The 13,809-nt window shown below is 42.9% G+C and overlaps 2 protein-coding genes across 2 annotated transcripts; one reads left to right on the top strand and one right to left on the bottom strand.

Annotated features, from left to right (window-relative positions):
• Positions 1-277: 277 nt before the first annotated feature.
• LOC136435940 (UDP-glucuronosyltransferase 2C1-like) lies at positions 278-6,193 on the bottom strand. Its single transcript, XM_066429650.1, has 4 exons — positions 5,100-6,193; positions 2,723-2,942; positions 1,130-1,352; positions 278-560 (listed from the first exon to the last, which is right to left on the bottom strand). The coding sequence occupies exons 1-4, from the start codon at positions 5,970-5,972 to the stop codon at positions 278-280; spliced, it is 1,599 nt and encodes a 532-aa protein (XP_066285747.1). The 5' UTR covers positions 5,973-6,193.
• A 1,812-nt stretch (positions 6,194-8,005) lies between these two features.
• Positions 8,006-12,893, top strand: LOC136435663 (kelch-like protein 24). The gene is made up of 2 exons (XM_066429311.1): positions 8,006-8,135; positions 9,156-12,893. Exon 2 carries the CDS (start codon positions 9,162-9,164, stop codon positions 10,872-10,874), a length of 1,713 nt encoding a protein of 570 aa, XP_066285408.1. The 5' UTR covers positions 8,006-8,135; positions 9,156-9,161; the 3' UTR covers positions 10,875-12,893.
• The last annotated feature ends 916 nt before the right edge of the window (positions 12,894-13,809 follow it).

Here is a 13,809-nt window from a genome sequence, read left to right as displayed (position 1 = left end):
AAGAAATAGAAAATCCTACTATACTAAGCTAAATCAAGGAGGTTATATAGGCTAAATATACCCCAAAGTCAAATTCTTCTTTTTTCACATAAGTCCGTCATAGTCTCCCTCAAATTCAACGGTAAGTTTTTCGACCTCCATCCTCACGAAAGCCAGTTTGAAACGCACTATTGGGAAATTTAAAATGGCGTCATATCAATCAATCATCAGGTTGAGAAGGCGTTATGATCAGCACGACAGGATTTTCAATTTTTTGTGTAGCTTTCCTTTAAGCTGTCTACTGAGACTTAAGCTTGCCGCCACTTTTGCAGCAAACCTTCCCACAGATGAACGAACAGCTGCACCACACGGTCCCCAGGACAGCTAAACAGACGGCCAACAGGAACGCAGCCACGTCCAGCAGGTAGTACTGGTACCACGGCAGCTCCACGGCGCGTGCGCGGAGATGGGGCAGTCCGCCATGTTTGATGACGTGTTCTATCCACCAGACGGCCCGCTCCATGGGTGGTTGGGGCTGGTCGCGGTGCAGGCGGGACAGGCGGGCTGCGGTCTCACGGTAGCTGCGAAATAGGATATAAAAAAGTACTTAATAAGTGGCTGGTTGTGTTTTGGTTTACCTTGGTGTATGTCAAGGTGACTAAAAATTCACCAATCCTTATTATATATATATACATACATACACATAAATATGTATATATATGTATATATATATATATATATATAGAGAGAGAGAGAGAGAGAGAGAGAGAGAGGGGGGGAGAGAGAGAATATACAGAGAACGAGAATATACAGAGAGAGAGAGAGAGAGAAATGAAATGTGGCCATGGTAAGTTGATATCGATATTATAGTAAGAGGGTTGGTGAATTTGCATATAACATATCAAATATATATATATATGTATATATATATATAAATAAAAATATGTGTGTGTTTGTGTCCGTGTGTTTGTGTGTCCGTGTGTGTTTCCGTGTGTGTGTTTGTTTGTTTGTTTGTTTGTAAATACCTGTGTGCATATTTACATCTATGCTGTCATTAAATTTGAACTCAGACTAGGTCACATAAATCACACAATCTAAATGCAAGGATGATTTGATGATGACAACAATTGCTGTACACACAACTCAGTACCTGTTGTTGGTCACAACGTGAAGAATGGCCCGGTACAACTGTTCGTCGGTGACCGTGTAGAAGTCCAACTTCACCCCCAGCCCCCTTGCAACCACGCGGGCGGCGTTGGGGTACTGGTCTCCCGCCCCCAGCGGCAGACAGACCATGGGCACGCCGTGGTGCAGGGCCTCGTACAGTCCGTTCGACCCCGCGTGAGTGATGAAGGCTCGGGTCTTTGGGTGGGCTACAGCAAATACAGTGAGTCACAATTGAGGAATTAGTAAATCATTGGGAAAAAATAGTACACTTATATGAAAACCTGGTACAGAATTCCATGAGTGCTTTGTGTCCTTTTTTTCCGTTTTTTCAATGCTACTCACTCCTTGGTCACATTTCCAAACCGGGGCCCGGTAGGGCACTTTGCGGGAACAAAAAGTATGATATAAAAGACAACAAAGCACTCAAAACGTATCCGTTTGCGCAGAAAATCGGGTCTGCCTTTTTACCGGAATGCCCTTTTTACACCGGAATGCCCGGGATGCCCATAAAGGAGGGTGAATTCTGCCGGAATGCACTATGCTTCGATGAGTAAACATCATAGGTTGCTGTATTTTGGCATGAAATGACATATTTATGGCCCATGGCAACGAGAAATCACTCCAAAAAAAATTAGTGATGGCCATCGGCGTCGGCGCCCCCACCAGTCGCCATGTTTGTTTTTATTGCGGAGTACAATGTTTGTTTAGCCGGGTGAGTGATGAATACACAAAAAGAAGGTGAAATGTCGCAAATACAGTATGCTTTGGTAAGTTAACATCGCAGGTTACTATACCTTGGCATAAGATGACCCTGGGATCAAGAAATCACTAGAAATTCAAGGCGATCGGCAATAGTTCCCCGGCCAGTTTGTTTTGCTACTTTCTAGTGATTACTAGTTCCCTGGGCCATAAATATATCATTTAATGCCAAAATACAGCAACCTGTGATGTTAACTCATCAAAGCATAGTGCATTCCGGTAAAATTCACCCTCCTTTATGGGCATCCCGGGCATTCCGGTGTAAGGGGGGGAATTCCGGGGCATTCCGGGGCATTCCGGTGCAAAAAGGGCATTCCGGTAAAAAGGCAGACCGCAGAACATCCGGTCGGGCCCTGTTTTGGAAATGCGACCCTAGCATATAAAACAATATAAAACAAAGACGCAATGCATTCATGGAATTCTGTCCTACGTTTTCCTGGTTTCCAAGTTTAGCAGTATTTTTTTTAGTGATCTAACTACTGTATGTCTTGTATATCATCACTGTACTAGTATTCCTATTACTACTTCAATTTTTCGTTTTTAGTGCGAACAACTATTGAAACATGTAACATCTACTAACAACTTGAAGTTCAACCAGCGTACATAATTCCGCCAGCCTGAAAAGATATGTTCAAACAGATCTCCAACTCAACATCCCCCAGTATAATAAATGATAAGTTTATTGCAAGTTCTTGCCCGTAGGCTAATTGCAAGTACATGAAATATGGAAGGAAGGACAGACAATTGGTAACAATATAGCATGTGACTACTCTAGTTCAAATACTAACAATAAATTCTATCTTAATGATAATCTTACCCAGCAAGTCGTTCTGAGGCAGCCAGGCCAGTAGTTTGGTGTTGTTGCCCAGACCGGTCGGCTTCTCTCCCACGTATCGCCACACCACCTTCTGTCGGAGTCGGGCGAAGGCTGCCGCCAAGATTTCGCTCCTCTCCGTCGACATCGTCTTGACCATCGACCCGAAACTGACCACAATCACTCCATCGTCTCCAGAGCTCTGGACAAACGCTTCCATGTCCTGTGGAAAGAAAGATATATCAGCCATAGTGAACTTTTCTATGAATTAATTTCAATTAGATAGTTTTTTTAAATGACATGTAATCAGCTATCTGTAATTAATGTAAATATTGAATGTTGTTATGTTGTTATCGTTAATGCATGTATTGTTATTTTGATGTTGTATTGTAAGATGTTAAGAAGTCCAGGAAGACTAGTGATGTGCCTTAGGGCACACCACTAATGGATTTTCTTCAATAAAGTCAATAAAGTCAATCAATCGACATCCACTAATGACGAATAGTATACATCATGCCGACAGTGCCTATTCTCTCCTCGATGGCAGATACCACAGTCAGACTTGTGCATAGGAATCTATGCTTTAATCCACTGAAACAAGGGCTCAGAAAAGTACTTACTGACATTGCAAGCCCACAATTTTGACGTTTATAGAAAAGTATACGTAGTAGAGATTATTTTTCTTTAAACATTTATTCGCGGATACGTTCTATCATTTCCAAAGTGTCAAAAATGTAAATCTTAAAACATCTTTTGAAAGCTGACACCTTCCAGCATCTCACTGGCGAGTTTGTTTTGCCAGATTTAGTCGATAAGGCTACGTAGAAAGCAATTTGTCGGGTCATGGCTGATTCGAATCTGAGTTTCAATGCTATCGATTGGTCGGGGTGATAAACAAAGTTCTGGCTACGTACATGAAGGTTCAGAATAAGCTACTCGTCCCGAAAAGAGTTTTCACGGGTCTTCGACTTGTATGCGGGCAATGTTGACGGTGTTGGTCTTAGCTGTCGGTATTGGATATCTATCGTGGGAAGGAGAAATACTTAACCCTACCTAGACTGGGCTTGGGGGGGGGGGGTATCTGGGACTACGGGTGTGGGTGGCTCATTTGCCCCCTCCCCCCTCATAACCTTCAAACCGTATAGTGTATCATCGCCAAATTTGCAGGGAGTGATTTACATGCAAACCTTGAAAACTCCTGTTATTTTAGTAAAGTTATAACATATAATATAACGTAATTATGACGTCATCGATGTGATTTTATTGGCTATAAAGGGAATTCCCGTAATATCTAAAGGTATTAATTTGTTTTTATCTTATTGATGTTTAGGTCTGCCAAGATATCTGACGTTAATGGTAAATACGTTGGCGTCAAAATGACGTCATAGAATGACGTCATGTGTATTTAGCTTTTCCTTGGGATCTTGGATCGGCCATTTTGAAATTTTTGAAAATCCTTTTTTTTCCACCTGTAACCCCCAAAACATAATAAGAATATACTAGAAATGTTAATGTGCTTGTATGGGGAACCAAATGGCAATTTCATACCGATTGCCTTATCTAGAATACCCCCTGAAATTGCGTAGCAGAAGGAAGGAGAAAAAAAAACTTGACACAGAGAAAAAAATTGACACTCTGATAATCCTCCAGCTAAGGTATACAAAAGAGAGTTATTTTCAAAAGTTTCGTTCAAGTCTATACCTATACGTGTGCTGAAATTTCTGTTAAGGTATTAGGCTGCGAGTAGCCTGGTCCCAGTCTCTAGGGGTCGGCTTAGGGGTGTCTTACAGAGCCCAGTCTGCTTATGATTGAGCCGTTTCTGTCAGCCTGTCTACTTAGCTGCCATATGAAATCTCGCAGCCTTCCTACTTTAGCTGCCGGTGAAATCCAAGGCCGTAAACCCACCCCGAGCGGGCTAAGCAGTCTGGGCGGGAGGGCATCACTCCCAGCGCCGTAGAGACATCGGGGAGCCCCCGATGGTATGGTTTCCAGGCTAGGCTGCGAGCCAGCTCAAGTAACCATCCCACTAGGGGCAGGGTGCACACATATTGGCCAATACAAGTCTGTATATTTAAATGGCAGCAAGATGAACAAGCTATCTGCCACCCAAAAACCAAGACCACAGCATGTCCAGGTCAAAAGATACAAAATTGAAGTTCTGCTGCAGTACCAAGGTCACATACTAGGGGGGCCCAAAATCTACCTTGAATGTCGGCTTCACAACACCCGCCCACATACCAAATATCATCATAATCCAGCCAAGAGGCTCTTGAGTTATGCTGACTAGAGTAGTCCGGAAACACAAACAGACAGACAAATAGACAAACAGACAGACACACCCAAAACAATATCTCCATTTTTCATGGAGATAATTACTCACCTCAGTAAGGGGAACGGCCTCACGGACATTCAGTCCTCCAACCTGAACCATGTTGGGCATGATGGGACAAGGATAATCCAGCACATTGTCGGTTTGATAAAGCCACAAGTCCGTACGTGACGTCACGCTCAGAATGGTCTCTTTCTCGCCGATGTACTTGCGGACCAGTCCGTTATAGTTCTTCCTCGCAACCCAACGTTCCGTCTCTGGTCCAACAGTAAACAAGACAAAGTTCTGAAGCCGCTGTAGAAAGGACGTTTCAGTAAAATCGGCACGAAAACATGGTGTGTACGGCAGCGGTGGCGGTACGCCTGTTGCTTTTAGGTCCAGGGCGTTAGAGTCCGTACGCAAAACGGCGATGTGGGGGACCCGGGAATCTAGATGGGCTGAAAGGACAGCGCCACAAGGAAACATGGGGTCAGAAATCACCACACTGTACTGGGATGCCCTCAACCGATCCACCAGGCTTCTCTCCTCCAGCAATAGGGTACAGTATTGTTTGGATCCGTAGGCCACAGTAGCCCAGAATACTTTTCCTATTTCGTAGGGAGACAACTCTCCAGTAGCAGAATACGCTTGGTCTAGTAGTGCCTGGTTTTTCGCTCTGGTTCCTCCGTCTTTGAACGCCTCAAACTGAAACTCAGGCCACTCTGCCTGCCATTCTCCCACAATGTCCTCTGAAATAACCACAGTGACGATATGACCTCTATTCACCAAAGCACGGCCAATTTTGGCCAGAGCCATCCAGTGGCTGTGGCCGCCGATTGGCGCAGGTACAAGCAGAACCTTCTCTGCACTGCTCCTGTGTCTGATCAGAAAACCAAGGAAAACTAGCAGAATCGCGAAACATCGAAGCGTCGATACATTTCCCATGTTAATACACCTTAGTCTCTCCAAACTTTGTGGACTGCTTTTAAGAGTGATCGAAGCTTAAAACTGTGATCAGTCACTAGTCTACTAAATCCATTTGATCTGCAGGTCTGACAGTGTTGGTGTAAAACGGATTTTCCAACATACAAGCAGAGATACGATTGGTAGTCCGTACGAAGCTGGTTGTTTTTTGACCAATCATGGTCGACGTATCAAGATACCTGATGTTTGTATGGGGCCATAGCGATCGGGTAACCATACTACGTACACAGGGCTCGAAATTCTTTTTTTGGAAATAGGTGCACTGGTGCACCCAACCAAAAAATTAGGTGCACAGACAATTTTGTGTGCACCACATAAAATAAATTTGAATGTTAGCAAAACATAAGTTTGACAATACTGCCTCTCTTAAGAACTTCAATCTGTAATCATGTCCAGATTTCAAATTTCAACCCAGCAATACATCAAATAAAGTACAATGTACAACAAAAGGTAATATTGCTTTTTCTGATACTTACATTTCAAGAATATTCTGTATGCTAGTGTACAAGAGAAACGTTACCCTATAGAGTACAAGAATATCTAGGTGCACTGGTGCGCCCACAGTCAAAAATTATATATTAGGTGCAAGGTAATATTGCTTTTTCTGATACTTACATTTCAAGAATATTCTGTATGCTAGTGTACAAGAGAAACGTTACCCTATAGAGTACAAGAATATCTAGGTGCACTGGTGCGCCCACAGTCAAAAATTATATATTAGGTGCACAGCTCCAATTTTGGATGCACACAGGTGCACATGCATCCGCTATTTCGAGCCCTGGTACATGTAGGTACAGAATAAGCTGCTCGTCCAGGATGGAGTTCTCACGGGTCTTCGGCTTGCGTGTCCGAGTGGACATTATTGTCGGTGTTGGTCTAAGCTGTCGGTATTGGATATCTATCGTGGGAAGGAGAAATGCTTGAGGCAAAAGGGACAGGCCGGGGCCCCGTATCTGCTTGGGATCCCGTAACCGCGCTGTGAGCCTAGCCTGTGACCGCACAGATACTACTGAAAATGGTTTCAGCCTGGCTGATGGTTACGGGCTGGCTGCAAAAAGTGTATTATATTAAGCCCCCCAAAAATGCCCGGTAGAGCCTGCTTTGGAGGCTAAACAGATACAGAGCCTAAAGCAGATACGCCCCCCCCCCCCCGGCCAAATAACCTAGACCCGATAAGTTGAAAAATCACTATAGTGGGAAGGACTGCAGAGCCTAAAGCAGATACGCCCCCCCCCCCCCCGGCCAAATAACCTAGACCCGATAAGTTGAAAAATCACTATAGTGGGAAGGACTGCAACGGAGGGCAGAAACATTGACACTTAGTTGGAGAATCCTCAAACTAGGTCATAGAAAAATGGAAGCTATCATTCAAGAAGTTTTGTTCAAGTATATACCTATATAACATGTGATGAAATCTCAGTGATGATAGGCTGAGACAATCAAGGAACCATCCCGCTAGGAGCAGGGCGCACACATATTGGACAAGACGAGCCTGTATAAATGGCAGCAATACGAATCCGGGGGCTCAGTAAGGGAAAACGGCCACATTGTTTACAAATAACAGATTTTCAGATTTTCTTCCAGCCCCCGCCAACAGTGTGATTAGGTGTGTCTGTCTTCCATCTAGCCCACCAAACGTCCGTCAATTGTCATTGACCCAGTTTTTCCATTAGATGCCAAACCCCCATGCCTCACTCCGCCTTTGGGGCCCAAAAAGCGTAGACACAGTGAGCCCAGGGTAGACAGCCGAGTTAGACGGCCCGGCTCTTTCCGTAAACCCTCCATCTGCTTCTGACAAGATAACAACAACACGCAACAAGCACATAACATTCAATTTGACGTTCCACGTTAGAATCAATTCAATCAAAACAAATACCACAATATCATCATACAACAAATATTTCAGCATTTATGGACGGGGTATAACTCAAGAAAAAATGTCACTATGACTGAATTTCAAAGTAAGTATCGAAAACCTATCACGATAACCTTTAACCTTCCGGGAAGTTTCCCGCCCTTTTCTGACTGAGAGGACTTCGCAGGACTGTGACAGAAACCATATCGTCTGACGGCCCTGCTAGCTTCATTCCCGGAAAACAGGACTACGAACTGCTACAGTGTCCGGTAAGAATAAACTACTAATGCCACATTTCCAGAGCCTGTCTTAAATCTAAGAAGAAAGAGGAATAACTGGATGTTAAAAAATGTTTTTTTTCTGTCAAGCAAACCCAGCTACTGGAAGACCATCTGGTTCTTGTTACAGACAGAGCGACCCATTCTATAGCTAATTTGCGGAGTGCACCAGTCTTTGAATCAATGCGTTGTATTTTCCCTGTACTAACGTTAACCGTTCAAACGGTAACTTGCCTAATCCTTTACCTATCAAACCTCTAAGTCTCAGCTTTCTTGAAAATTATTTCATACAACAACAACATCTTACAAGTACAGGATCTTTGCCCCCCCCCCCCCCCCCCAGAAGTTGTTGTTGTTTCTACTACAGTAATTCACGGCTTTTTAGTGTTATTCAGATCGTTTCGGGTGTTGTGGAAATGTGACATTCATTGTAGCCATAATGCTCATCTGGTTTATTCATGGAATCATGTTTCTACCTACACGTACAAGATACTAGTATTTGGACAAGGTCAATGAATCTTAAGTCATGATGGAGTATTGTTGCATGTCATATCATGGAGGTTCAATAAATGTTGTTTGAACCTCCTTGATCACATGATTCTGCAAATGAATCCAAAGAAATGGCAGAGGCATATGATAATGATTAATTGTAGTTTTGTGCCTGTAATACTAGTATAGTACAGTGAAGGACTGTTTTTGTCATGTCTAGATCTGCATTTTTGTGTGTGTGTGTGTGTGCGGGTGTATGTGTGTGTGTGTGTGTGTATGTGTGTGTGTGTGTATGTATGTGCGTGAGTGTATGTGCGTGTGTGTATGATTGTGTGCGTCAAGTGTATATGTATGTGTTTGATAAAATACTTATGTATGTATTTCTGTGTGTGTGTGTGTGTGTGTCTGGGTCGAGGTCTGGCATCTCCAATTAAGTATGTTATGTACTCGAATCGATCTATCTTAGTGAGGCATTATTGTGTAAAGAACTTCCGCTGATAAAGAGCTCACATTGTATTGCAGGCTACAATGGCAACAGCACAGAGGTCACAGGCATTCCTTGATTTCTGCCATAAAACACACTCAACCGCCCTCTTGCAAGGTTTGCAGGAACTGCGATCCGACAACATGCTAGTAGATGTCATCCTCTGCGTCTCCGGGAAAGAGATCCCGTGCCATAGAAATGTGCTCGCCGCCTGCAGTGGATATTTTCGCGCAATGTTCTGCAACGGACATCGTGAAAGCAAGGAGCACAAGGTTGCCATTCACGAAGCCAGCGCCGATGCCTTGCAGCTTCTTGTTGACTTTGCATACACGTCAAGCGTGACCATCACAGAAGACAACGCTGTCGAATTGATGGAAGGAGCCAGCTTTTTCCAGGTTCAACCAATCAGTGATGCATGCACAAAGTTCCTAACGGACAGTCTATGCGTCAAAAACTGTATGAAGATGGTAACCTTAGGTGGCATGCTGAACCCCAACCTGGAGACCGAGGCATTGGGGTATGCCATGAAAGAGTTTACAGCGGCCAGCCAAACACCAGAGTTCCTTGATTTGACAAAGCACCAGCTCATCACACTCATCTCATCAGATGACCTCAATGGTACAGAAGAAACTGTGTACACAGCAGTGATGAAATGGATCAACCACGACACAAGGACGAGGAAGAGGGAGATGAAAGAACTGATGGAACTGGTCAGGTTCCCCTTCATGAATAAGATGTACTTTCTAGAGAAGGTGGAGGGTGACAAGACCTTGCGCGAGTGCTGTCCCGACATTGTGTCAGAAGCCCTGAAGTGGCAGCTGTTCCCAGGGGAGGTGCAGTCACCCCGCACCCGTCCCCGCCGCGCCAGTGGTCTGAGGGAGGCAGTGGTGGTCATCGGAGGGAATGAGAAATTCCGTGTAGAAGGAGAACTTCGCTATCCTTCGGTTTACAACAACTCCATTATGATGACCTACTCCTCTACACCATCAAGCACAAGTTGGATTTCCATGACAGAAATGAAGAAGGAGAATGACCATGGATTTGCTGTGGCTGTTTTGGGCACAAGTGACATTATGGTGTCTGGTGGAACTCGGGGCAAGGACGTTTGGCTGTTTCATGGCAAACTTGACTCCTGGTCTAAACTTGCTCCAATGCTCACAGAAAGGGCCTATTTAGAGCTAGCAGTAGCGCAAGGTCAAGTGTACGCAATAGGTGGCAGAATCAGCCACTCACCTCTATGTCTAACACCAGGTGTGGAAGTCTATGATCAAAGCCTGAACAAGTGGACTGAAGGTGTTCCAATCCCACAGCCAAGATACCTGCATGCTGTTGCTGTGTTAGATGGTTGCATTTACGTGATGGGTGGACGTGATGCTAAGGACATCCCAACATCTACGATGTACCGTTTCAGCCCAGGAGACTGCCAGTGGCATCCAGCAAGAGACATGCCTGTGGGGGCTGCGTTTATCACTGCTTCAGGTCTCAACGGTAGCATCTACGTTGCTGGGCTTCAGTCTCAACTGCTCTGTTACAGGCCACAGGAGGACTTGTGGACTGTTGTAGCCAACACTGGTACTGGATACAGATGTGGCATGACTGTCTTTGGTGGAAAGATTTACATCTATGGAGGCTGTGAGAACAACAATGGAACAACAAAGGTCTTTCAGCTTAATCAACAAGACAAGTCACTCAAACAGGTAGGAACCATGCACAAGGGTCTGTTGGACCATGCTTGTGTTACTATATTGAAGGGTTGAGGTACAACCAAGTATCCTGCACTTCAAGATATCACAACTTACAATGTATGCCGTAGTATAAAATACTAAGTATAATGTTGATAAACAGTGGGGACCAACATTCACCCCGACCAATCGAATCACGTGAATCGCATTGAAACTCAGATTCGTATCAGCCATTTCCTGACAAATCGCTTTCTAACTTTCGTTTACGACTACATCTGACCAAAGAAACTCACCAGTGAGATGGTGGAAGGTGTCAGCTTCCAAAAGACGTTTTCAGATTGACAATTTTGGCATTTTGGAAATAATTGAATCCGCCCGCGATTTAACGTTTAGAGAAAAGAAGTAGAAACTAGAAGTTAAATCACGGGCGGATTCAATTACTTCCAAAGTGCCAAAATTGTCAATCTGAAAACGTTTTTGGGAAGCTGACACCTTCCACCATCTCACTGGCAAGTTTGTTTTGTCAGATGTAGTTGTTAACGCAAGTTAGAAAGCGATTTGTCTGGAAATGGCTGATACGAATCTGAGTTTCAATGCGATTCACGTGATTCGATTGGTCAGACCAACATTGTATCATTGGACAGTGTTGCTTGTTCACACAACTAGATGACATGATGTTGTTTAATGTAGAATATCATATGATTAAAAGTCAGCATTTAGTAAGCAAGTTGTGAAGAAAATTATATAATAAAGATAGCTTACACAGATTCTATTGATGACATGTTCAAACCTTTAGCAGCATATTAAAAGTGTTTTCTTCATCATTAATCATAATAATGGTTGCTTCATGAAATTTTACCCTTGAATTAAAGAAGAACATTTTATGCTATTGAAGCTTGACTTGAAAATGGACAGGAAAATGACTTTCTTTGACATTTTGTTTCAATTATCAAGTCTGTCTAGTATTTAAAAGACTATATCCAATACGAAAGTAGCCTATAGACACACTGTAGTCACCGGGAAGTATTGTAATCACTTTTCTAACGTTGTTTCACTATATATGACTGTGTATCCTGTCAATGGAGGAACATTGTTACCTACTGTTACCTATAGATATTGATACCAGTCAAAATTGCACTTATTGGCGACGCCTCAGGGGCGAGCATAATAATATACTTTACGCCCGATTTGTAAGGATTCCAAGAATCGTTATAAATTCCTGCCCATACCTAGACTGTTTTTCGTCAGAGAAATGGACTTAATTGCTGCTGAGAATTGCGGGAAGCACTGCACTATAGTAATTTCATCTGCTTTGCTTTGTTGTGAATTAATTGATTTGGGTTGAATGATTATGAATATTTAATTAGTAGTGGTTCCTCCTGTTCAGGTACAAGATAGGTCTGTATTTTTTCAAGACCCAATTCGATTTTTCTGGTCCTCATGAAATATGCATATTATACCCTATACAAGTACATGTACATGTTGTTGTAGAAGCACATGTTGCTTTGCATGGATACATGTAAGTGCCTTTCTAACATGTGTATTAAGCTAACAACACCTGTTGTTTATAAGTATTAAAGGTACAAATAGAGATAGAATGTTAGTATCACCCTATTTCATAATTTAACACAAATGGTACCTTTTATTATAGCCTGATTTTAATCGCGCTTCTAGTCAGTCGCCTGTAACCGCCAGCCGCCTAGGAGGAGGGGACAGAAACCCGAACAGCTGGAGTTTGCGTTATACAGACTACCTTTCTTACACTTTGTTGTTATTATGTAACCAGTTCTGTTGCTTAACAAAGTTATGTTGAAAAAAAAAAAACTTACCTGCTGTAGCAGTGTATTCTTAGATGTCAAGAGGTTTTGTGTAATTAGTAGTCATCACCTGGTGACAAAGGATTGTGCTCTCTTGGGACTTTGTTAAATTTTAGGTATATCTAAATGTTATAGATGTACTGTTAGGGCGAAGATCTAGATTGCTATATGGCATAATCACAGATTCTGCTGGTAGGAATCCCGATCGGAGTGTCTGTCAACAGAGACTATGTTCCAGCAGGGTGCTGGGAATGTGTTATTGTGGTCTCCCATTTATAAATCTACATATATTTCAATATATACATGTATTCTTATTCAGAGCCCATTTAACACTTCTGAGCACAGGCGTCCCCCACCCCTTTTTTACTTGGTATAGTCCATATTCAACTTTTGGCATACCCCATATCAAGAACCAAAGGGCATTCATGTACAAATTGATTGATATTGAATTTTTAACCACCAGGGTATCATATTTTATCATTGATTATGCAAATTAGGTGATAATTTGCTTATTTACAACTAGTAACTTTACTCTCGAGCAAAGCTACATACATAATGAGTATAAACTATAAAGCTGCCATTTATAAGTCAATTGAAATGTGAATTTCCTACATCAATTATGCAAATCAAGTACTAATTAACCTAAAATAGCGTTGGCCTTCATCAGATGGGAAATGGTAATCTTTTGCAGCTGCCTAGAGAATACTAGTTGAGGAACCGCCCTGTCAACATCTGCTTGGACATTTCGCATGTAGACGTCATCTCCAAGCAGATGTTGGAAGCGAAAATTTGAACGATTTTTGGCTGCTCCATTTTTCTGACCTGTCGCAAAAATGAGAAATTCCTTTTCCAACATTTGCTTGGACATTGGATAGACCTGCACCTCTTCCCATTCATAATGTCCTGCTCAAAATAGTGCATAGTGATCCCCATATGTAGAGGAATGTGTTAATGTTACCGAGGGGATATGGGGGGTCGTGGGGCACAGATCAGGCCGTGAACTTGTTATTTTAGTCTACATTTCACGACATCTCCCTGGATACTGGGCTAGACGGCATTCCGAATCAAGCCCCGGAATGGGGTAAGGTCGTGCGACTTTTACAGGGTTCTTGTTGCTCTGTTATGTACTGTGTATTGGTGATTTGTGGTAAGGAAAAATAAACAACACGTGACTAATAAATCTAAAAATAGAT

This window comes from Branchiostoma lanceolatum, chromosome 5 (genome assembly GCF_035083965.1).
Source record: "Branchiostoma lanceolatum isolate klBraLanc5 chromosome 5, klBraLanc5.hap2, whole genome shotgun sequence".
Taxonomy (NCBI): domain Eukaryota; kingdom Metazoa; phylum Chordata; class Leptocardii; order Amphioxiformes; family Branchiostomatidae; genus Branchiostoma; species Branchiostoma lanceolatum.
Note: the sequence above shows the minus strand (reverse complement) of the source record. Positions and strands in the feature narration are given on the sequence as shown.